This window comes from Cydia splendana, chromosome Z, assembly GCF_910591565.1.
Source record: "Cydia splendana chromosome Z, ilCydSple1.2, whole genome shotgun sequence".
NCBI lineage: Eukaryota > Metazoa > Arthropoda > Insecta > Lepidoptera > Tortricidae > Cydia > Cydia splendana.
Genome location: NC_085987.1, coordinates 30052521 through 30078793, shown reverse-complemented (window position 1 = coordinate 30078793; position 26273 = coordinate 30052521). Strand labels below are relative to the sequence as shown.

At 39.1% G+C, this 26273-nt stretch overlaps 2 protein-coding genes across 3 annotated transcripts in view; both read left to right on the top strand.

Moving 5' to 3' along the window:
• Positions 1–15250, top strand: part of LOC134804746 (uncharacterized) — a 37235-nt gene extending 21985 nt beyond the window's left edge. For both annotated transcript variants that reach the window (XM_063777949.1, XM_063777950.1), the window contains exons 3-11: positions 6217–7158; positions 7248–7424; positions 7505–8151; positions 9578–9681; positions 10610–10722; positions 10961–11092; positions 11496–11658; positions 12694–12849; positions 13793–15250. In XM_063777949.1, coding sequence (XP_063634019.1) covers positions 6217–7158; positions 7248–7424; positions 7505–8151; positions 9578–9681; positions 10610–10722; positions 10961–11092; positions 11496–11658; positions 12694–12849; positions 13793–14011 — 2653 coding nt within the window. In that variant the 3' untranslated portion in view covers positions 14012–15250. The remainder of the gene's footprint in view (positions 1–6216; positions 7159–7247; positions 7425–7504; positions 8152–9577; positions 9682–10609; positions 10723–10960; positions 11093–11495; positions 11659–12693; positions 12850–13792) is intronic.
• Positions 15251–17293: 2043 nt separating this feature from the next.
• LOC134805264 (D-3-phosphoglycerate dehydrogenase) lies at positions 17294–24959 on the top strand. Its single transcript, XM_063778578.1, has 8 exons — positions 17294–17370; positions 18060–18200; positions 18494–18645; positions 19131–19350; positions 20787–20919; positions 22547–22662; positions 23505–23607; positions 24495–24959. The coding sequence occupies exons 2-8, from the start codon at positions 18066–18068 to the stop codon at positions 24617–24619; spliced, it is 984 nt and encodes a 327-aa protein (XP_063634648.1). The 5' UTR covers positions 17294–17370; positions 18060–18065; the 3' UTR covers positions 24620–24959.
• Positions 24960–26273: the final 1314 nt, after the last annotated feature.

The window sequence follows — 26273 nt, the reverse complement described above, 5'->3', positions numbered from 1 at the left end:
TGCTCAAATTTACAATGTCAATGTCGCCCGTAAAGCCCATTATTCTCTAGAAAATAGAATCGGGCAATATCTCCGTTACCCCTGCGCGGATATGTAGGTACCACGCTCGTATGACAATATGTATACGAGTTTTAGTGCCTACTTTTTTTACAAATAAGTAGAAACGCCGTAATAGGGAATATTAGGCAAAGCTCTGCGTAGGTGGCACCTTTGTGGCACATACAGTAAACAAACCACATTGACACATGGCCTACCGCGAAACAAGAAGATCGAAATTTCGTTATCTAATCTCTCTATCACTCTTGCATATTCGAGCGATAAAGAGGCAGATAACTAAATTTCGATTTTCGCGTTTACCGGTAGGCCCTTGTTAACAAACCGCCTTGATGCATCAATGTCATATTTTATTGTCTGTGAAAACTTGTCAAAAAAACAGTTTAAGCTACAGTATGTATAAGTTAGTCTATGAATTTACTGAGTCCGTAGTGCTGCACTCTGGCGGCAGAACATTGCAGTAATATCCCCTATTGGCAAAGAATGAAGGCGTAAATGTGGGTAAAATTCGACTTCTGAGATTTGTGGGACTTATATTGCCGATATTTTGGACGGTAGGTAAGTAGTTTGACGACCACGATAACCTAAACTCAATCTGAAAATATTTTTATATTAGCCATTTTTTTAGATTTGTCTGCAAAACTTGCAAAATCCGTAGCTACTTATACATTAGCTGCGGATGCAAGTAGGTACATATCCACTCGCAAGGTATCGTGTGAGAAATGTGTTCGGTCCTTGATCTACTGCCGCCTGTAAAATAGCTCCCACGGATAACAATCGATGTTTCTGCTCAAATACGTTCGATCACGGTGATGCTGGGCCCGACTTGCGCGCCGGTTGGTTGTTCAAATATTTTGATATTAGAAACCTGTTTCCGTTTCGAGTTCATTATATCACCTCTAAGAATATAAGATGATTTTTTTACGGTTACATATCAGAATACCGAAAACTGATTTACCTAATGTTGAATCACCTATGCTTGATTCACCTATTTTTAAATGACCTATCGATCATTTTACCTAAACATTGACTGACCTAAGTTTATAATACCTAAGCTCAAATAACCTAATGGACGAAACACCTAATGCACGATATACCTAAAGCACGTTTTACCTACTGCACGTTTCACCTAAAGCTATTATACCTAATGCACGAAACACCTATAGCTGATATACCTAATGGACGATACACCTAAAGCTAATATACCTAATGAACGATGTACCTAAACTTGATTTACCTAATGGACGAAATACCTAAAACTGTTAAACCTATCGCACGAAATACCTAAAGTTGATATACATCCTGAACGAATTACCTAATGTCGATATGCCTAATGCACGAAATACCTAAAGTCTATATACCTAGCACAAAATTCATATCATTTTGCCGAATGAGCAAGTGGCAACTCCACCCAATAAATCGTATGATTTCCCAACCTTACAGTAGAAACTGTTTGTTTGGATAACAACTTAAAAATACACTTTTTGAAACGCTACTTTTTAGGTAGTAGAATGATTTCGTAAGTCTAATACAAAATTAGTTATTTTTTCTTATCTTATCAAAAACTTAATTTTTGTAAGTTAACATCATGACGATGAAATAAAAGTAGGTTTTGGCACTGTTTGGTCGCAGTTAACCTAACACGCTCCTCCTCGCTTTGCTCGTCGTCGCACCTATCTCGACTCTCATATGACTAGACCTTATATTATAATAAAAAATAGTAAGCCAATTGAATGATTTGGCTAAAAAAAATATACCAAATGTTGTATGTCCTAATAATATTCTACTAAACAATAATTATATTTTTGATTTTAGGTATTTCGTTCATTAAGTTCATCGACTTCAGGTATTTCGTGCATTAGGTGTATCGAATTTAGGTATTTCGTTCATTAGGTATGTTAACTTTAGGTAATTCGATCATTAGGTATACCGAGTTTAGGTTTTTCGTGCATTAGGTATATCAACATTAGGTGTTTCGTGTATTAGGTATATTAGCTTTAGGTATTTCGAGTATTAGGTGTTTCAACTTTAGGTAAATCGACCATAGGTATTCTGAGCTTAGGTAAACCAGCTGTAGGTGAAACGTGCAATAGGTAATTCGTTCATTAGGTGTTATGAGCTTAGGTTAATTGATCATTAGGTATTTTAAAAAATAGGTGAAACGAGCATAGGTGATTCAACATTAGGTAAATCGATTTTCGGTATTCTGATATGTAACCTTTTTTTACTTTAATATTTAGCCAATACAGTACGGTTGAAAGATTTTTTAAAGATCTGACAGTTCACAAATTATAAGTACATTTGTTGTTGACTTATAAGAATTTTATACATCATACCAAAATTACATAGCTACACAGTGCGAATGAAATGGAATACTATTTACACTGTTATGTAACATTAAATAAATATTAAGTATAATCGGTATTGAATTTTATAGTCGGTTTCTGGATAAACATCCTTACAGGGGCTACAAGCGTTAGGGAACGCTACGGCGGTGCTACGAGTTCGTAGACGCAAATTCAAATAGGTTGTTCAAAATTTAAATAGGTCGGTTACGTTACGCCACAGTAGTAACTAATAACGTTCCTAATGCTCGCTTTATTTCTGCCCAGAAAAGCCTATATTGCGTTATAATTAACTAAAGATTATATTATTCAATAAAATCAGAGAAGTTTAAACTGTTGGCTGTTATTTACAATATAATGATTATACGTAACAACGTTTTGAAGTCAAATAGGTAAACGAGAATGCCTATTGCCTACACTAAAACGACAATTAGCCGAGTTGGTAACTTAATTAATTAAGAAGCATAACGAGCTTAGCCTTGCATCTACTAGCAGTCTGAGCATTGGCCAATCTCTAGCTTAGAATTTGTTTATTTACATCTAACTTACTTAGATTTGCATGCCTCAAATAATTAGTTGTTAATCTGATGTTAATAATGCATGTTTATCGTGAGTGAACGTGGTTTTCCATTGTTTAGTAGGTAAAGTGACAAAAAATACAATATTTAAATGAGTAACAAATACCTGCATTTTTTTTTGTATAGGTATCTGTGCTTCAAATCTTGTATCTAAAATTTGAACCACTTCCCAATACAATATTTAAATGAGTAACAAATACCTGCATTTTTTTTTGTATAGGTATCTGTGCTTCAAATCTTGTATCTAAAATTTGAACCACTTCCCAATACAATATTTAAATGAGTAACAAATACCTGCATTTTTTTTTGTATAGGTATCTGTGCTTCAAATCTTGTATCTAAAATTTGAACCACTTCCCAATACAATATTTAAATGAGTAACAAATACCTGCATTTTTTTTTGTATAGGTATCTGTGCTTCAAATCTTGTATCTAAAATTTGAACCACTTCCCAATACAATATTTAAATGAGTAACAAATACCTGCATTTTTTTTTGTATAGGTATCTGTGCTTCAAATCTTGTATCTAAAATTTGAACCACTTCCCAATACAATATTTAAATGAGTAACAAATACCTGCATTTTTTTTTGTATAGGTATCTGTGCTTCAAATCTTGTATCTAAAATTTGAACCACTTCCCAATACAATATTTAAATGAGTAACAAATACCTGCATTTTTTTTTGTATAGGTATCTGTGCTTCAAATCTTGTATCTAAAATTTGAACCACTTCCCAATACAATATTTAAATGAGTAACAAATACCTGCATTTTTTTTTGTATAGGTATCTGTGCTTCAAATCTTGTATCTAAAATTTGAACCACTTCCCAATACAATATTTAAATGAGTAACAAATACCTGCATTTTTTTTGTATAGGTATCTGTGCTTCAAATCTTGTATCTAAAATTTGAACCACTTCCCAATATCTGATTCAATTGAAATTTGGAGTTTATCGTAATTCTGATGGTGATGACAATGCAATAGTTAATACGCTAACATGGAGCCATGGAGCTGATCTGATAATGCAGTCGGAATATAGCCAAAATAACTCCTCGATGGAAAAACCCTAACACATCGAGTTTAGGCTCATTAGAAAGGTCTCCAGAAGTACTCAATAGACATGCAAATGGGAAGTAGCAATACAGTCAGCAATAAAAGTGTGTTGCAATATTTTTTCAAACAAAATTTTGTGACACATTTTTTCATGTATGAGGCGTGAATGTACAAATGATTCTGAGTAAAATGAGCCCAAGAAGTCAATATTTTGAAGACATGAATGAAATGTACATTTTTATTGAAAAACGCTCAGTACAGTCGGTGCCTTAACGCAGGTATATACTTTTCTATACAGTCAGTACCTATGGCGACTTGGGTACTTAAGTTGGGACGCTTACTGTGCTGAATGTCTGATGTATGTTTAGGTTTACATTGATCAAAAGGTTGCTGTGATACCCTAGTAGGGGAGACCGAGGTGAGTTGTGACAGAGGAGAGTTGTGACATTGTCGATTTTTTGGAATCTATTAACTAAAAACTAGGTGGCAATAGCGCGCGTTTGTTAGTTCAAGTTGCGAGCTAACAAACGCACACTGTTGCGAGCTCACTAACAGTTATTACATTCCAAAAAATCGACAATGTCACAACTCTCCTCTGTCACAACTCACCTCGGTCTCCCCTACGGTGTATAGAACGTCGTAAAACGTTCGCTATGAATTTATACCTATGTCAGTATAAGTACGATCACATAGCCTTGCGATCGGTGCGACCTTACATCCAGTGAAATTGAAACTCTTGGAACCGGTATCGCATGTACCGGTCCGGTTGCACCGGCGGAATAATTATCATCGACTATCGAGCTTATTTTAATACCTACCTATTTTCTAGAATGCAGATTAAATAAAAATGGGTCATAACTAAATCCACAAAACACGCTTGTTTACACCTCCGGTGAAGTGAATGAATTATCAGAATATATTTCTCTTCTTCTCTGTCGTATCGCTCTTGACAGAGCCGTCGTGGTCACGTTGAGGCGCCCGCATCGGTAGTAGAGGCGGACACAGCTCTTCGCACGATCTCCCGCCATCTCTCCCTGTTGGCAGACTGTCTGGCACAGTCAGATACGCAGAATATATTTAAGTGTATAGAAAAATGGTGTCAATATCGCGCCCATCGCTGGCGTATGCCGTATCCCACCCTCAGTTCCGTGTGCCGCTGCATGACTTTGTAGCAAAATTACGCGGAAGCAATTTCTTCCGACTTCAATAATTGGATTTATAATCCTAGTGAGCGCGATATGGATCATCGCTGTTTAAATTTTACTTTGTAAAATAGGCATTTATGTACCTACTTACATATACATAGATATAGTATTACTTCTAACTGGACGATTTATAATATTATTCAAGAATCTTTTGGGTGTCTATCTGAAATAAAAATGTGTTAAAATTTTTGGATTGTCTCCTCTAGAAGTTCAAATCTACCTGTATATTTACCGGGTCGCATCAAAGATTTAATAATGCTACCCTATCGAAATATATTTTTTTTAATTCTCGGAGTCGGAAGTGCTAGTACCTAAGCATTTTATTTTTATAACTCGAGGTTGATAGACAAATAACTATTGGCAAAAACACCGCAATGTGTAATTCCATACATCGCGTGAGAATCTCTATAGGCGAAAGTGTTAGCGATGTCACATTACCTCATCGATTTGCACTTCTGTGGAATTAGTATTCGTAATAAACACCCACGCTCCGATTTTCGCTAACATTTCTCACGACCACATCACTTATTTGCAACAGTGTATTGCAATGTTCGACTTTAGTCACCTAGAATCATAAGGTTTCTCAGTATTTCTTTGCGCACTTTACTGTAACAGCATGTCAGATATTTTATTGATACGTAGGTACCTATGTATACGCAAATGTGCCGAAACGTTACGAAAGAACTCAGACATTTAGTTGTTTCGCGCGTACGTATGTAAGCAGTGCATAAATTACAGCGTCGACTCCAGCGCACTTGACATATCTGTTGGAATGCTAGCGAAATCGCGCCAAGCGCCGGGACCGGAGTGATGAAATGTGGATGACTCATTCTTTGTGTCGAGGCGCGAGGCTGCGCGGCTGTTAAGGCGCAACAGCCAGATGTCATCTTGCTGACTCATAAATTGTTGGATCTTATCGCTAGAACATTACTTTCCCATGATATCTATCTATTTTATAATGTTTCCGTTTGTTGTTACAGATGTTTGCTAGTCTGCACAGTCTACCAAGCCATTGCTGATGTACAGATTATTACCGAGCCTCGACAAGGCGAAGAATATGTTTTAGTCAGCGCGGGTCAACAAGGCCCAATAAGAAATTTTGAAACCTCCCATAAGATTCCTGAAAAACATCCATCACATCGAAATTTTAGACCAGAAGATGATAAGAGTAATAAAAAAATAGTCAGTGGTAAAGTTGGCGGGAAACACGCCTCAGAAGGTATTGTATCAATCGAAGAAGATAAAAGAGTAATACTTAAGAAAGTGCAGAAAGGTAAAATAGCTGAATCAATAGAGATCGATATCCCGGTATCTAAAATAGAAGATATTAAAATTAAAGAGAATGTAAAAAATGAAGACATTAACCCAAAAATGAAAATAGAATTAGAAGCCATGTCTGAATCGGGGAAATTAAGTGAGAAATCCCGTACGACAACACAAAAACCTATTTTAACTACTGCACCTCCTGCAGCGAAGAAGACTTACGACTATATTCCTATCAATTTCGATACCATAGATGACATAAACAGTGGCTTGTTGTCATCAAATGTGAAATTAGAACCTGCGGGTTCAGAGCAGAAACAACACTCTCGCATCCAAATCAAAAAGGGACCAAATGGCCAGGATTATGAATATGAATACATTTACTACTATTATGACGAAGATGATGAAAACAAAACCTCTTCAAGTACTGCCGCTCCTGTCCACAATTCTCACGACGGCCCTCAAAAAGCAGATGCTGACAACCAAATAGGCAAAGAAACTAAGGCCAAGAACAAGTACAGTTCTATAGACAGGTCTGGTGCAACAACTGTATCTACATCTGATAACCAAAATGAGGTTCTGCCAGCTTCCGGTAGGGCCCGACAGCGAGGACGCACGATAGCGCCTGCGCCAGTTGAAGAGGAAATTGAAGAAGAGAGGTAATAAACAATATATTAAAACCAGATCATATAAAAATTACGAATATTTTATTATTATTTGGCTGACGCAATGTTCTTTAAAATTGTAGATTACCATCGAGCACACGTTTCCCACCTCGCGGACGCAACTTGACGCCTGCCAGTACAACCACTTACGTGCCAGAGGTTTCCTCAGAAACAACAAGGCAGCGAGGCCGGCCGCAGATCGACAACGTTGCTGACGAGTCTATTGGCCAAACGAGGAGCAGGACCCGAGCGCATATAAGGTATGCGCTTTGTTTCTAAAATATGTTTTCTACATTATAATAAGTATGTGTACATGTAAAATGTTTTTTCTTTCTTTCAGGCGGCCCAGCTCAGAACTTGTCGATTTAGACAGCTTTAAGACAAATTCTGGAGATATTCCCTCTCAATACAAAGAGCCACCTACGAGATATTCCTCCGAAAGTAAAACATCTACTGAAATACCTGAAGGTGTACCTACCAAAGACCCCTCGCATGCCAAAGAATCAGTACGGGAAGGACACAGCTTGTCAAGCGGAATTAGATTCCAAGAAATAATCGACGACTCGAAACTTCCTTCGGACTACAAACAAACGACCCCATATGAACAGGACACCACGGAATTTACAACGATGACTGCAATGGAGAAGGTCGCTCTCGACCTATATGCTTATTTAGCAGGTGAAAACTTGAACAACGATGTCAACCCAACCGTCGACGATCTCGGTTTTGAGGGTACCACTGCCGCTGACGAGGAGTCATCCACAACAGAGGCTCTTAGCACAACTGAAGAGGCGACGACGCCCACAACAACCACGACCACCACGTCCACAACCACGACGACCACCACGACCACACCGGCCCCCACCACCACGGCCGCGCCCACACGGCCTTCCCGTTTCAAGGGCCGGCCCGGTGCCCGCGCGCGCGTCTCCTCTACATCCAGCGCGACCACCGAACCTCCCCAAGAATCTTCTACAAGAACTAGAGGTAATTACACGTAATGACTTGACTATATATTTATACGAGGGGCAAACTGAAAGTGTTTAGAATAGAAAATGCTGAAGTAAAGGCCGTCACTCTTTATTTTAATGCGTGCTGTAAATCTTTCTGATCACGCGCACAAATTTTCATTAGTAGGATTACCCTGAAGCGCGCACAGCTCATTCTTTTAATGGCTTTTTTGTATGGCGATTTTAGGTCCTCGGAGGTTTTGTATGAAATTTATGAGGTATCGGGATTTTTTTTATTACACTTAACGACCAAATGGCATATACCTCAAAAAACCGGACAAGTGCGAGTCGGACTCGCCCACCGAGGGTTCCGTACTTTTTAGTATTTGTTGTTATAGCGGCAACAGAAATACATCGTCTGTGAAAATTTCCACTGCCTAGCTATCACGGTTCATGAGATACAGACTGGTGACAGACGGTCGGATGGACGAACGGACGGACAGCGGAGTCTGAGTAATAAGGTCCCGTTTTTACCCTTTGGGTACGGAACCCTAAAAATTACAAATAATATGCCTCTTTTTGTAATATGATACCTATCTAAGTGGCCTTTTCTAAGAACTTTCAGTGTTGCCTACGTATGTATTTGTATAGGTACTTAGTCGATGTGGTAAAACAAGAGTCCTTCGATATCTGTTTCCTTAGAAAGAAGGCAGCTTCTAAACAAAGTTCAAAGCCTAGCGACTTCCAATGAGTTTCTCGTGACTTATGTACGAGATAAAATTTTGATATTTAGGTGCCAGTTACAATTTGATAGTTATCACGGTTCATATCCCGGTCGATATAAGTCTAGGTACCAGTTGCTTTTCGGTAAAAGAAAACATCATGAGGAAACCTGCGTTGTGGAGAAGACATTAAAATATTTTAAATGTGTTGTGTTAAGTCTCTACTCCAGCCTAAACTCACGTGGGGACTATAGCTCAATAGCCAATTTAACCGTCTAGCACAAGCAGCATCAGTGGGGCGTATGTATATATACTGGTTATTATTATAATATAAGTGCTGTTGCGATGTCATTTTGTTTCTGCTATGCGACTGTCTGATTTGCCACGCTAATGTTGTAAGCAATTACGAAATATTTAATACGAGTGTATACTTACGTAGTACGAGTATTATTATTATATATTTCAGTTATTTTTCTAAATTAGGTAGTACTTTTTTTAATTCGGGTTTGTGGGATATGACGATCATTTATTCTTACCTATGGCTTACTTAATAAACACTAGGTATTTAGGTATTTAATTCAAACAGAATAATATGGTTCGATGTTTTATTAGGCTTCAGAAGTAATTGATTGAATCGATAAAGAAGTTGAAAGTTATAAAGTGACCCGTTTGCTTGCTCATCCGTAGGTACGTACAATATGTAACAATTGTAAAATAACAGGGCATGTGAATTGTCACCAGGTCGGTTCAGCAAGCCAGGCGGCGTGCGCAAGATTACCGCTGCAGCAGTCGAAGCATCCACGCCCGCCGCTGCTCCTCTAGATAAACCTGTGTCGCAGCCCAAGGTACTGTATACTAAAATATTATTACATGAATACCTCATTTATTCTAACAATACTGATCGTAATATTGTACATATGTGTTTTACTCGCATTTACTAATTGCCTGAGCGAACAATGCGCAGCGAATGGAATTATGTTGATTTACATATTTTTTATCATTAGACAGTTCTTGGCGAAACTATCTCACTGACGCTGGCCGATTTAAATAGTTTGCATCATGCCCATATCTAATGAAATGGCCAGCGGTGACATGTTTTTAGTCTACTATGATTTTGAGAGGGGTCATCACTTTATATACATATATTTTTATCGCAACCTAATTTTTATCATCTGCCAGTTATTCAGGTTGTAAATGTTATGTGTGTATGGTGTTTAGTAAGTGCCCAGTAGGTACTTAGTTTTTCTAACCTATAAAGTTATATTTGCCCTGCTCACATAACATTAACATTAATTATTATCTAAATAAATTTATTGAGTAGATACCTAGTAGCGTTATGATATGTATAAAGCCTAGTGGCGACCTATTTTTAAACACTAAATTACATTATTACCTACTGATACTATAAGATTTACCTGCTAAAAGAAACTTCGTATCGTCGGGTGACAAGCAAAAGTCACTAAGTACTATCAAAAAATTAAAGTAACAATGCACTTTATTACACTTGTAACACGGTTTAATGTCCAATAATTTTAATGATGTTAGTTAGTGACTTTTGGTTGTCACCCGACGGTACCTATATAAGTCGCTATGGTATTATGTTACGACAGGTCTACTCCCATCTCGTACTCAACTCATTCGATTTTAATGTCCATCGTATTTTCTGGCAACACTTTCCAAAATCAAATGGCCTGTTTTAAACATGACCAAAATCCACAAATGCGGCAATTACCTATCCACTAACAACACATGAATGTGTATGAATTGTTGCAGGCGTTTGGCCGACGCGGCTTGTTCGCGGGTCGCAACCGGCCGAGCTCCACGACCGCTGCGCCCGCGTCCGAGGACGGCAGCAGCTCGCCCGCCAGCGACACTCCTGCGCCGAGGTGCATCAATATACGAATTAACAACTCAAACCTGGATGCAGATAGCGCCATAGCTACTTTTTTTAAACTAGCCATAAAATACCTCTATATAAAGGTTTTAAATGGTGTTAACATGTTAAAAGCATCTGCTAATTTCACAAACAAAACAAATCCAACAGCACCAAAATGCGTAAATACGTCAAGCTTTTGAGGTGGTCTACCAAATGGACATAATATGACTCGTTTCATAATTTTGTAGACCCCGCCTTCGCCCGAACTTGAGGAGGCCCATCGGCTCTACTACCAGCAGCGCAGCCCCCGCTGAAGACAGCACGGCTCCTGCCGCCGGCGAGTCGGCGGAGACCACCGTTGCTCCGAGCAGAACCATTGGGTAAGTGCCAGAGAAGTCTTCACTTGAACCTGAGAAAGCGGAAATGTGCAACTAATGTGCCTATCACTAAAAAAATACTATATGTCGTCCACGTCTAAGTAGGTGATATCTTTCAAAGCAAAACCATTAAATTTGTGATACGGAAATAACATTCGCATTCCCGCATTTTGACTAATCTACGGAAGCCCGGCTCAACAAACACACTTAGGTACACAATTCCCGTGGTCAACGAGTTGGAGGAGTCCACCCGGGCTTCAAAGGGTGAGCACTCCCCAGCGATGAACGAGGTAGCGAAATGATGTGTGAGAAATGATTTACCCGTAAAACTCCGATAAAACGCATGCACCATTTTCTTTTGTCCACGTGAGAAGGACAATATTAATTTGTTTGGTTACTTTTGCAGCCGCGGCCGCCCTGGATTGCGACCCGCGTCTCTGCGCCCCGGACCAAGACTGAACCTGCGCGCCAACCCGCGCCCTCGGCCTGGCGCGGCTACCGAGGCACCCGTTGATGCACCCACGGAGACCTCCGCGCCTGATGCACCGCCCACTGACTCCGATGCTGAGGTTTGTTACTATCCAACACTAAAGACTGCACTGTAAAGACATGGGTTATCAACTTATCACATTAACAACTCAACAAAATATCAACGACAATCTTCAGACATTAATAGGAAACTATTGTCAGGCATCGGAAGCCCTTAGATTCTAACAGCAGCACACTTATCTCATTGCTATTGCATTATTATAGGTTCACGAAGAAGGCGTGGCAATATTTGTACTGTACGTTTAGATGATACACTTCTGCCAGGGGCCCGTTTCTCAAAAGCTTTTAACTTGTAAGACAAGCGGATGTCACTTTTTGACAGCTTTTGTTAGAAAGGGACTTCCACTTGTATTACAATTTACAAGCTTTTGAGAAGCGGGCCCCAGAACGCACAGCGCACACTATAATCTTCTACGGTAACCGTGGAACTCGCGCTGCCTACACATAAGCTGAGATACGTGTAACTGTCGGGATACCTACAGCGCCTATGAGATTACTCACTATCTACCTATCACACGCGCGCAACCTTTCTTGCCGTGACCTCTGGCATCTTGTCACGGCCTAAGCGCTCACTCGATTTCACATTATGTGATTTAAGTCTGCTAATTCAGTCTTCTAAGATATTAATGGCGTGATGCTTTTGTTGTTATTCAGCATAATGCTGCTCATGCCAACTTGATAGATAACAATCTCCAACACCGAGGTAGTTTTGATTCGGACAAGACATGCAAATTACACACAAAAAATTTACAAAGTAGACTCAGCACTTGCGTTCATAGATCAATTCTAATGGTTACGATTACTGTAACATTTTTCAGGGTGAAACATTTAAGATACTTAGGGCCGCTTGCACCATTCAATAACCCGGGGTTAACCGGTTAAACCTGGAGTTTCCATGGTTACAATTTAACACTGGATTAACGGTTTAACCGGTTAAACCCGGGTTAGTGGGATGGTGCAAGTGGGCCTTAGGCTTCTTTATACCTTCGCGGTCACCCAGACACTGATCATAATGTGTGCTTTCGAACCCTTAATAAGAAGGATTTTGATTGCAGGGTTCGTCGCCGACGCCTGCTCCCGAGGCACCGCGCGGCGGGCTCCGCGTGCGCAACCGGCTCACGGTCCAGCCGTCGCCCAAGCCGCGCGTGGCCCCCACGCCGCTGCCCCGCCGGCCCAACCCGCTGCTCAAGAGGAAGCTACCGTCTACTGAGGTTATTAACAATCAACCAATATCCTAATTGTTTTCATCAGTACTGAAGCATTAATAATCAATTTCCGTACCTAAGCGGAAACATTTCCTGACTTCGGATTGCAAGGCGTTCGTAAATAAAATTACTCAAATATCGTTGCAACGATATATTTACACCTAGAAGAAAACGATGTGCTGCAATGATGATGAAAAGATGATTTTGCCTAAATTTCCATTAGTTTCTCGAGTTACAAAATACGATCGGCTGCTCAGCAGATAGGAGTGCCAGAGCATTGTAATTACCTAATTAAATGACTCACCAGATTGTCTCTCAAAAATCAATACCTAGTTAACGAAGTATTAATTTCAATATTTTAATACTATATTTATTCTTGCTATTTAAATTGAGTTAGAATATATATCGCGGTAAATACGGATTTAGGGTTCCGTAGTCAACAATCTGCCTGTGTCATAGCTCCGTGATCGTTAGTGCTAGAAAGCTGTAAACTAATCAATCCGACAAAGTGGTAAAATAAAATCTAAGAAAATAATAATCAGGGTACCTTCCTACACGTATAGTGCAAATGAATTTTTTTTCGCTTCCACTCTATGGGTGTGGTATAATGTCGTTGGATAGGTTTTGAAGCGAATATCTTCGGAATAAATATTGTACCCCCCACTCTAACTTTTGAACCATGGGTCCAAAAAATATGTGAAAATCGTGATAATAGAGATAGCGATCATGATCAGTTAATCCGTTTTGAAGTTATCGCGAAAAGTCTTCCCTTCATAGAGTGTATAGTGAAAAGATGTACAGAGCGCTGTGAAGGTGTGAAGGTACTCCCATTTGCTTGATATGTACATGATACTTACCGAGGAACCCTACATTGAGCATGGACCGACATGCTCTTGGCGAGTTTTATGTATAGTACGAATAATCTAAAAAAATTGATAATTATCAACAGGCAACCACGGAAGCGGCGAAGAAAGTAGAAGAGGAAGTAACAGAGGAAAGTAACGTCAGCGGCGAGAAGAGCGAAACGGAGACGGAGGCCGCGCCCGCGGAGACCACGCCGGCGCCGCCGCTGCGCGGGCTGGACGCGCTGTTCGCGCGCCGCCGCGCCGCCGGCGGCATCGGCGCGCGCCCCGCCCGGCCCGCGCGCGACGCCAGGCGCACCGCCTAGTGCGACCAATGACATGCCCCTACGAGTTCACTTCACATACAATGACGCAAACTCTAAAGTACACGCGTTCACGAGTTGCAAGTCGTAAAAATCCGACACCACCCTCAACTACATGAGTTCGACCGACGGAATTTTCCGTAAGCGATATGTAGGGGGCTCGTGTGTGACCTGTGAATGCTGGGATCACCAAAACAACGCACAAATATTGCCTTTTAAGATTGTTCATAGTTCGCCTGTTTTGGTCATTGTATGTGTTGGTAGTACCTATTATATTTTATTCGGTGCGAATTGTCATTACTTTTAGTCAATTTCATACCCAAATGGTAGTGATGTTTCCACGTCAACGTACTAAGTAGGTACTTTTAATCTCATTTCTAGCATATGTTTAGAGTTAAAAAATTCTTAGCCGATTAATATCTTCAGCTGTAATAGATGAAACCTATGTTCCTGAGAAATGGAGCAATACCGGGACTTTTTTTCCATAACCCTATTTATACGTGTTATGTACATATTAGAGTTAATTTTGTTACGAAAAATAAGCGGGTTCAAAAGTCTGCTTAACACAATCCTAGGGTGTCCCGAGAAGCCTGAGTATCGCCGACTATTTCATCCTAGTAATAAGTAGTAATAGGCTCGACCGTGTGGATCAGCTTTATCTCTCTTAGGGCCCCAATAAACGTTTCATTTTATAGCACTTTATCTTCTACACCGTCTTCTAATTCGACTAAATTGCACTGGGTAGTTCATATTGCGGCAATACATAAAAAAAGTTTATAGGGGAGCCCAAGTTATTTTGGTTAGGACCTGCAACCTCAAGTATGAAAAAAGACTTAGAAAAATATTTTACTAGAATTTCCTTCATTTGAACACGTAATTGAACAACGCACATCAATTGTATCTAATATTGTAAACATATTCAAAACGTCACAGTAAGAACTACAACACAATTATATGTAATTCGAAAATAATTATGAAGACAATAATAATGTTTGGGAAGCGAAACAAATATAGGTACGAAGGTAAACATGAATTTAAATAATTGACTCTTAAAAATTATACTCATTTAGTCTTTATTTATAGGTATAGTTAAGAAAGTTTTGTAATAATCGTTGATAATGAATCACCAGCAAGCATCGAACGACATCGATGTATTAAAGCGTCTGAAGCACTGATAGCGAGTGCCATCGTGATATGTTTTGTATATTTCGTAAGTGTGATAATAAACTTAATATAATAGAATACTTGCATTTTATTGAATCAGCTAAATACCTACTTTTCCTGGAATGAATGTCGGAATCATCATTAATACAGGAAAAATTAAAAATAACCTAAGGTTTATTCTCTACATAAATTGTGTTTTAGTTAGTAGGTAGCTTTTCATTTTTGTGTTTAAGTAAATAACTTAATATACTTATGCCCTATAAAAGTTAGTGATATTCATTATCAAACCAATATTATCGATTTTTTTGTAGGTACCCTTTTCCTAAAAATATTAAAATTTGTATGTGAGAAGTAAATGGCAAGGTTTATAAAAGGACACTTAGCACGAATAATTTCGTACATTGAATTGCATGTTACTATCTCTATCGCACGCGCATAATTGTATCGCTGTCCCGCTCGCACAGTGTCATTGACCGCAGGCATCGCGGGCGGGAGCATAAGCGTTCTTTCTTTAGAATAGATTCTGAAATATATGGAAGCGAAAACAACCAATGTTGCAGTTAGCTCCCTTGTCATAATGTAGGTATATAAAACCATATATCTATGATGTGTTAGGGTGGTATTCCACCTGTCCAATGTCAGTCGCAATACACATTGGACCAATATATTGGACAGATGGAATATCACCCTCACTGATAACGACAGAATTAGTAGGTACCTACATAAAGCAGTTGCAACAACTGGGTGTGGTCTATAAAACTATGCGCATAATTTGTTTGTAGGGCTAGTGGTGCACTTAGATAACTGTTCCTGTACTTAAAGAGAAAGGTAAATTAATGGCGTTATGATTTCTTGCTAGTTGTACTATTATGTATAAGTAATATACCTAACTACTTCGTGGTTTCCAATTCAAGAAGATATATAAAAATATCAATCATGTGAGTGGTTATTTACCTTTGCTTGAAAGAAGCCAACCAACAATCTATGGTGGACAATTCAAGGAACAGTTAGTTAGTGACAATAGTGACTTTCCTACAAAAGCAAAGTTCCTTGTTTGCTCAGTGGTTGATTTCATTTTCCTCTAAAAGCCGGGTCTTTGGGATAATAATGCCAACGGAATACCGTTAGAATGTTGTTTTGTTCCATGTTGGAATAAAACCCAGAAACAGTTAACTTTTATTTCATTTACTTACATGATAGGTAAGTATGCTATGTAATTAGTTACAAACAAATAGCAGTCGGTGCTCCTGTAACGTATTATATAATTAAAGATTGGAAAGAATCATACTTGTAACAAACATGATAAGCGCGCGTTCGCTGGCCGGTGTAAACAAACACTGCTGTCACACGACAAATTGCATCATCTGATCAGCGATCAGTAACTTGACCGCATTTGGTGATAATGATAACAATTAGGTAGGTATAGTAAGAGCCGCACGCAATTCATTTTCTAAGAATGAGTAAGGTAGTTAATAGGTACCATAGATACTAAATTAGCCAATCCCTTAATTTTATTGCCTATTGGAAAAAAGCAGGAGTACCTACAAGGATGTAACGAAACTTTTAGATTATTTTCATAATTAAATTATTTTATAGCAAAAGGACCAGCCAAAATGTACTATTAAACAGCCAAATTTATGTATCGCGAATTCGGGGTTAGTCCCATAGTAAAATTTGCTCAGTATAATCCCAAAACCTCCTTGGCAACGTGAATGCAGTTATTTTGTACCCAGATACATTTAAGGTTAAGTACCAACTAATTTTACATGAACTGGATTTTTCTATATGAGACAGTTTATCTGATAGTATAAATAGGATAGGACTATATTATCTTTTAGACACTAAGCAATATTGACTTATTGTGATAAAAATAACATTGATAGCAACAAATACTGACACCGCGTAATTCAATTGCACACGGTCATGATAAAAGTGGTCTGACAACACAACGAGCCTCTGTCGATAATAACTAAAACGCCAACTTTATATTGCGGCCGTTAGTAAGACGTGTTGAAACGACTCGCATAGCTATTGAGGCGAGGTTCGTATGTTTTGATCGATGATAAACGTACCGTGCCGACGGCACTTTATGTTTGTAACGTAGTCTCTTGCGCCGGCGACTATTTGGCGTCAGTCGTCTCCGAACCTCCCCCCGGGGCCCATCGCGAACTCATCAAATACTCAAAATATTTACAAGAGTGAGTACCTACTTTTACACCTAATCATTCATTAGATAATACAATTAGTTAACTCTTTATCCTCCTGACGACCCGCGTCCTACACGTAGTACCTACATAGGCCCCAATTAACTTATTTTATGTCTTCATATTTAGGTGGATTTATATATATCGGTCGTTGTCGGTTGGTGGTATTACATACGATTAATTAAGTACACCCTTTAAATTATTAAATTGAAGGACAGAGAGATCCCTGTCACGTAAATCATTTTGTCACAGGTTGAATTGATATTATTGCAAAGCGAATTATAAATAAGCGACATTGAGAATAATACTTAATTAAAATAAAATTATTTAATTACATTCCTGATTACATGTTACTTCTTTAGTCATTAACTCATTCATTCTACAGAGACCGACTTGTTTATCCAATGAGCCGGTTTCGTCCTACTTTTCAATTAAGTAGGTATACTATGTGCATAACAATTAAGTACCTACTGTAGGTACTATGTATGTACTGTAGTAAATTAAAAACAAAACTTTTCGATGCAACATGTGAATGAGAGATACCTAGGTTCAGGATTATGCATATAGTTAATTAGCTAATATTTATGTGTACTTACCTAATATATCGACTCTGACATGCAAGGAATTGTTCATATGAAATTAAGATCTACACTTGTAAGTAACATATGTATTAATTTTTGCAGATAAAAATGGGTTTAGACATTAAATCTGTGTTAGTAGCCGATGGAGTCGGATCTAACTGTCAAGAAATCCTCAACTCACATGGAATCCATGTCGTCAACAGACCAAAAATTTCCAAACAAGAACTTCTTGAAGAAATTCCTGTAAGTAATGCATTGAATATTTTGGATTTCACGGGCCTATAAATCCCGGTCTTTTGACAGGCTTGCCTGGGGATATAGATTCAACACGTAGACTACGTAGACTCGTAGAGGCTCCTTGGAGAGCTTGAATGTCATGTAGAACGCCTGCATTGAACATTATTGTTAATTTCTGAAATACTTAAATCGAGTTTAAAAGCAACATGACTGCAATGGAGCTATTGAACGGCCCGAGTTACAATTAATTGAGTAGGTATGTCGTTAATTGAATATGATATATTTTTGTTTGGCAACAGAAACATGAAGGTTTAGTGGTGCGATCAGCCTCACAAGTGACCAAAGAGGTGCTGGATGCGGGCAAGAAATTAAAGGTGGTGGGCCGCGCCGGCGCCGGCGTCGACAACATCGACGTCGCCGCCGCGGGGGCCAATGGAATCGGCGTCATTAAGTAAGTGTGCGTTCGCTAGAATAGAATATAATAATAAGAAACTTCGTACCTATGATCAAATGACTTACAAGGCACTGAAGGTCGGGAGAGTCTTCCATAAGAAGAATAGGGAGTATAAGAGGCCCCTGTGTATCCTAGTGGAAATATTTCGGCTGATGAAATGAATAAAACAGTTGTTGTTTAAAATTTATTATTGGTCGATGTAGATACCTAAGATTTCTTGAATTATGGCTCAAAACATGCTGAAGGAACCTAATCTAAGGAGGATATACCTATTAGGGCCACTTGCACCATTCTCTAACCCGGGGTTAACCTGTTAAACCTTGAGTTACCATGGTTACCAGTACAATTTGACACGGGGTTAACGGTTTAGTGGGATGGTGCAAGTGGCGTTAAAGGCATTAAGTGCTGTAAACTTTCCAGAGCCACAAAAAAAATATTATTCGGTACCTATATAGTTTGTTAATTTTTGATAAAACTTCCAGTGCTCCCGGGGCCAACGCGATGAGCGCCTGCGAGCTAACGTGCGGGCTGATGCTGGCGCTGGCGCGGCACGTGGTGCCGGCGGCGTCGGCGCTCCGCGCGGGCCGCTGGGAGCGCGCTCAGTACACGGGCACCGAGCTGCAGGGCAAGACACTGGCCGTGCTCGGCCTGGGCCGCGTAGGTCGCGAGGTCGCTGTCAGAATGCACGCCTTCGGGATGACGGTAAGGTTTTAATTACTCTTATTTTACACATTGTATCAGCGGTTCTAATGATGATAAACGACAATATTCACTGTAATAGGCAGGTGTTGTGCAATGTGTATACAGGGTGATTCATGAGACGTGAGCAGGAGAGCAGGACTATTCCTGCACAGCACACTCAGTAACCGATAATTGATCGGTCACCGTCGTATTTAGGTGAACAACCACACTTTTTCCTATTTTTTTAACTTGTTAGTGAGGGCAAATTTAATTCTCTACAATCATGATCACCCTACAAAACCTAATTAATAAACATAAAACCTCTTTAACCGTAATGACAGCACTTTGATTACGAAGAAAATAAACTGTCAAACTTGAGTGAGATACGAGTTTTCAAAATTAACCAGACCGTGAGGACAGTGATGATATTCAATTTGACACAGAATATCGGTAGTTTAGTAGGTATTCTAATTTTAGGGTGACCATGCATGTCGTAAATAAATTAATAACTTTTTTTTCAACACGACTAGAAAATTAACGTTAACCTCACTAATTCTGATACGAAACAGTTGCTTATAATTTACGAAATGCACAGTGTTAGTCCTGATCACGTCTCCTGAATCACCCTGTATTGTCAGGTTCCAACCAAAAGTCACTTATTACTACCACAAGTTTTGGTTGTCACCTAACAATATGCGTGTTATAGGGCTACCTATGTGTAATAATAAAATAATGACACGGGCAAGGATAGCATCAGCTCGGTGTACCCCTTACATTTCATTAAAGTGTCAAAAGGGCCTCCACGTGTTGGCTTTATTGCTCCGCGCACGCTCCCAAATAATATTATTATTTGTATCTCCGTTACAAACTCTCGGGTTTTTAAGCCCGGTCATTTATAAGGCGTGCGTGGGGATATAGATCCAACACGTAGAGGCCGTTTGGAGAGCTTTGATGTCATGTAGAACGCCTGCTGGAACCCATTCACGGGTACATAAATAGATACCCGTAAACCGGCTTCAGCAGGCATTGGGAGCTATTATAGAAAAATGGAAAGAGTCCTGGTCTATGGTTTAAATTTGGGTGGAAAATAAATCTGGGCTATTGCTAAGAGTTCCGGAGTTGCTAATATTATTATTATTATTGAAAATATTTAGACACAATTTCAATTATTTATATCAACCACACCTATGCCACTATGAGTTAGGAGCGTTTAATTATGTATTTGTAACTTGTTTGTCGCTCCTAACTCTAATGATAACAAATGAAATATGTATAGGTATAAAAAAAACAAATGAAGGGGCATAGCTATGGGGACACAATTGTGTAAAAATATTTATCATAATGTCAATATCCAGGGAAGAAAATAGAGAGTGCGTTTGTATGGAGAAGCGGTCGTCCCCTTTCCTCTTAACTTTAACGTAGCGATTAACAAACCATATGTTATTAATTATAAACAGATCGTAGGATTCGACCCCTTCGTGTCGGCCGAGCAATGCAAGGAGTTCCACACAACCAAGATGGAGTTGGAGCAGATCTGGCCTGTGGCCGACTACATCACACTTCACACACCTCTCATTGACTCCACCAAAAGTACGTAACATACTAAAGAAAAACTCACGTTAGACCGTTCCGTGTCCGGGCCGGAGCTTACTTTTCTATGACATGACAGGCGATCACGTGATGCTTTCCTTAGAAAGCGATGCGCCGGAAGCTCCGACCCGGACACGGCCCGGTCTAACGTGAGTCATGCATTTTTATTTATGCATTAACTTTTTAACCTTTATCTTTTTTAGGGTTCTGTAGACAATTAGGAATATCCGTTTGTCCGAGGCTTGGTTCTGTGACCGTTAGTGCTATACAATTTGACATGAATATATCGCGGACAAAGAATACGTAGAAAGAATATGTATGTAGAATACAAATTCGAAAAAAATTTTTTTATAGAGTACCGTACACTGAGCATGGCCCGACCTGTTCTTGGTCGGTTGTATTTATTTAGCCTTTAAAACTTCGACACCCGGTACTTTGGTAACCTCATTCGATTTACCTTATTTTTAAAATCAAAGAGACACCGTGTTTATTACATGTACCTACCTACTTATTAAAAATGTTGTTTGTTATTGTATAGTTATCGTTGGCAATCAACTTGTGTTAGCTCAGGTACAGATAAGGATTTCTATCAGTACCAACATGTTGCTATGGGCAGAGGCAAGTAAATATAAAGACCTCTGTGTAAGTACATCAAAATATAGCGCTGTACTTTGAGTAATATATCCTTTTAAGTAGTCTTGCACCTATTACAGCGATTGAACAAACTCAATTTTACTTTGCGTCATAAAATTACATTCATAAAATGACAGTTTTGATACCTACGCAAAGCTATAAAATGCTAATATGCCTACCTAACCTAAGTACCTACCTACCTAAGTAGTATCGACAAATGATGAGGCACGGGGGTTGTATGGAGTTTAGCAGTCTTCTAAATTTACTCGCCTCTTGCATAACCTATTAGATAAAAATAATTATGTGTAAGAGTGTTTTCACACTGCACGATCAAATATCTGATACGAAGTTGAGGGGGGCGTAAAATGTATGAAATGTGAACATGTCTATATTTTACTAGTAATATATCTGTGAGCTGTAGACCACGTGGCTCTACCAATTGGAAGAAAAAAAAACAAAAATCAAAATCCATGTAAATATAGAACCTGCTCACAAAACTTCACGAGAACCGGTTGAGAAATGCGAACGGTAGAGGAAAACAGCCGGACAACATTATTTGCCTAAAGCTGAAACGGAGAGGCTCTTCTTAATTCTGTGGCCCTATGTGGATATACTAGTGAAAAAGGGTACAAGTCTCGCGCAGCTTAGGTCTAAATGGCATAAGTGTTACGTGGAACTTACGTCCTTTTACAACTGCGCTGCTCGATACTTGTACCCTTTTTCACTCTCCGTTTCAACTTTAGGCAAATATGTTGTCTAGCTGTTTTCCTCTACCGTTCGCATTTCTCAACCGGTTCTCGTGAAATTTTTTGAGCAGGTTCTATAGGTATTTATTTTATATTCTATATTCTATTCCTTATTCACTAGGGCAACAGAATTCTGGCAGTTGCTTTTGTCTTTGGGCCAATCGAACTTTTGATATCGTCGGAACCCCGTCAGCTGTCGAACGATACAATGTGTAGGTTCACTTGTATTGAAAAGAATGATTTTACAGATTTCATTAACGCCGTTGTGCTGAAGAAGTGCAAGAAAGGCATCAAGATCGTGAACGTGGGTCGTGGAGGCTTAATACACGAGCGGGACTTACTTGATGCTCTTAACGCCGGCCAGGTACTTACGTTTACAATACTGCCGTTGGAATTTGTAATTATAATGATAGATTAATATACCTACGTAAGGTGAAAAATTAATGCGATTTTTTAAATAGTTAACAGAATAATTTATTCGGGAATAAGAATTAAGGCCGTGGTCTCCGGCTGATGTCCTGTTGAAATATTGGGTCAAACAGATCACTGTGTTAAGTCTTTCCTGTAGACATACACAAGAGTTAAGGGCTATAAAGGTTAATTTTCTTATTTAACCCTTATCCACGTGAAAAGGTCCTCCTTTTATTTAGAGAACTATGATAAAATCATTGCTTACATGTCCACAAGCTGTTAACTATTGCCCACATGAGAGAAAAATGTACTGTTCGCGATAACACACTAGTTTTCTGTCCTGTGGGCAATAGTTAACAGCTTGTGGGCATGTAAGTAATGATTTTATCATAGTTCTTTAAATAAAAGGAGGACCTTTTCACGTGGATAAGGGTCAAATAAGAAAATTAACCTCTATAGCCCTTAACTCTTGTGTATGTCTACAGGAAAGACATAACACAGTGATCTGTTTGACCCATTATTGCCATGACTATTAGTTGCCCGTTGAAAGAATACTTAGTCCAGTCAGCGATAAAAGCTTAGGTAGGTACTTGTATAATATAAAATGAAATTAATGACAAAAAACGTACTTATTAATTTCAAGCAAATTTCAAATTTAATTTCCCTTGAGTCTTTTTTTCATTTCATACCATAAGTAGGTACCTATTGAACAACTATTAGCTTAAACCACAGGTAATCGGTCCATCAATGAAAGGCCGTCACTGTACTTATAATTGTTACCACGTGTGTATCCAGGTTGGCGCCGCCGCTTTAGACGTGTTCGAGCAGGAGCCCCCCACCGACCCCCTCACGCTGGAGATCATCCAGCATCCGGCGGTCATCGCTACCCCTCATTTAGGTATGTCAGTGATATGTTCTCTATTTTGGACAAAGCGCAAATATAGTCCGTACTAACTCTGATAGACTTTGCATTTACCAACTGTGGTAGTGTCTAAGAAAATATGACGTTTTTTATGGCACCTCCACATTATTCTCCGTCGAGGTTGGTGCATCCGACCGACTGACGAACGACTAATTTAGCAAGCATTAGCGCCATTTTGCCAAACGCCAAATATTTCTGTTATGAATAGGCATTCAATTCAAACTCATGCAGTGATATTTGACAAGGTGTTTAAAATAAAATGACCTGCCGACTGTTTTCTTCTCTTTAAGTATAATTAATAAAGTTGTGTTCAGTTCATTTTGAACAGTGAAGTAGTAAGTACCATAGTTGTACCACTGCATGTTAACTGACGATTCGTAAAAAAATGTTAACAAATTTACTTAAGTACGCACCGTCCGTCAAAATCGATTGCAGGATAGCAGGATACCGATCATAAGACACGCAAGCCAATAAAGTGTGAAATATTGTGACTTTTAATGGCCGAATATAAGGATATTAAGATTATTAAGTAAGGACCTATGGATATATCGTTCATACATGCGAATTTCATTAATTTGCACTATGCCATATCCGTCGACATATTAATTCAACGGAAATTATATAGTATGTACCAGTAGTATCAGGCGTGGCTCACTCCGCGATTTCGTCACTTTGCTACAGGTAGCTAAAAATACATCCGTTCGGCCCCAATTTTGGGGTTTGCCATAAGCCGCGCGTGGCGCTGTCGCCACCTAGCGGCCATATCTGTGCTGATCGTAACAGACTCGTTTTGTTAGAGAGTGAGTCTTCTGTACCTAGTACTATTATTTATTCTGTGGTAGTATAACAAATTTCGTGCGCAGGTGCGTCGACGAAGGAGGCACAGGTGCGCGTGGGCCAGGAGATCGCCGAACAGCTTGTGAACCTGGTGAAGCCGGGCACCTACCCCACGCCGCTCGCCGAAGTCACGCGAGTGTTCAAACAGTAGATAACTTATATCTTACCCTGCTAGTTACGTGTAGCAATGTACCTGTTGTAGAACATTCAACTGTCGTGAGTACCATTATTTTCCATTAGTAACATTTTTGTCTTAAGCTGAAATGGGGATGCTGGCCGCGTAGCCAACATGTCACTTACGCTCCGTAGCGATCGAAACGCAACTGTGAGTGTCGCACTAATATGGAAGAGTGATAGAGGGACACAGAACTTTTCGTTGTCGAAGCGATAGCGATTGTAACCTTGGCTAGGCCGGCTGTTCTTAAAAATAAGTATAACCTAACGGAAAAAGGTGCCAAAGGGTTTCGAATAGGTTGGGTAGGGGTCCTCTACCTCTCCTACTTATTAGTAATTTTCAGTGAGTTTCGGACTATCTTATCTACACAGAATAAGAAACTTACAGAAAATTTCACACCTTCTGCTTGGTACATTTCTACTTTCTAGCAAATATAACATTATTGTTATTTAATACTATATTAAATTAAGTCAATATAAAATTATATCGTTAATAAACATATTTTTGTACAGTTGTTATCTTATCTCTACCCAGGTTATTTCCTTAGCAGCTAACGATCTTTGTATAGATTAACCATTTTTAAAGGCGCTTTCACATTGTCCAATCTGATCTATCTGCGTGACTAAAATGTAAAATGTGAAAGTGCGGATGTGAATAGTTGAGAAACCTATTTCTCATGTAGCTAATGCCTACATTAGGAACCGTGTGCGTATGTAGTGGATCTCGAACCTAAATATAACCTAAATTGAATACCTATAAACATGACATTGTCAAAGCCAGAAACTATGCTATAAAAGGTATTGCCTGCTACACACAAAGGTGCAAATGGAGTCAGCTCACTTACCGTGATCTTGATATGTCATCTCGTGGTGTCACAGAAGTTAAAGTTTGACATTAATACTTTGTTGCTATAAATAGCTGTACTGTGTGTCTGCAGTTAGCTTCTTGATTTCGCTAAGTTACTGACACATCTTTCGTGTACTTACCATGCTCTGCATAGAAATAATCGGGCAAGAGCATGTCGGGCCATGCTCAGTGTAGGGTTTCGTAGTTACCATACTATCAAAATAGGCCAAACCGGGGCTATTAGTAAGTATCATGTACATTTACAGACCAACTGTGTACATTACAAGCATAAGGGAGTACCTTTGCAGCGCTTTGTAGGTACGTCTTTTTACTACGAAAATAAGATTTTTTGCAATAACTCAAAAACGACTGGACCGATCATGTTTGCTATAGTTTTCATTGAAACTCCTTATTAAGCTCTTTCATGATTTTTTGACCCATGGTTCAAAAGGGAGGGGGACACATATTTTTATTCTTTCGGAGCGATTTTTCCAAAAATAATAACTATATCAAAAATGATTTTTGAAGACCCTTACTCGTTTTGAAAGACCTATCCAACGATACCCCCAGGGGCGTATTTACCCTAGGGCCAAGGGGGCCATGGCCCGGGGCGCCAGGCAGGTTTTTTATGGGCGCCTTTTATAATCAAACTTAGCTATATTTTTTATTATATTTTAATTGACATTTAAATTAATAAACACACGAACGCTTTAAACCCCACCAATTGCTTAAAATATGTACCAACAAGTACCTAAATTAAGCAACATTTTCGTTCAAGAAGTAT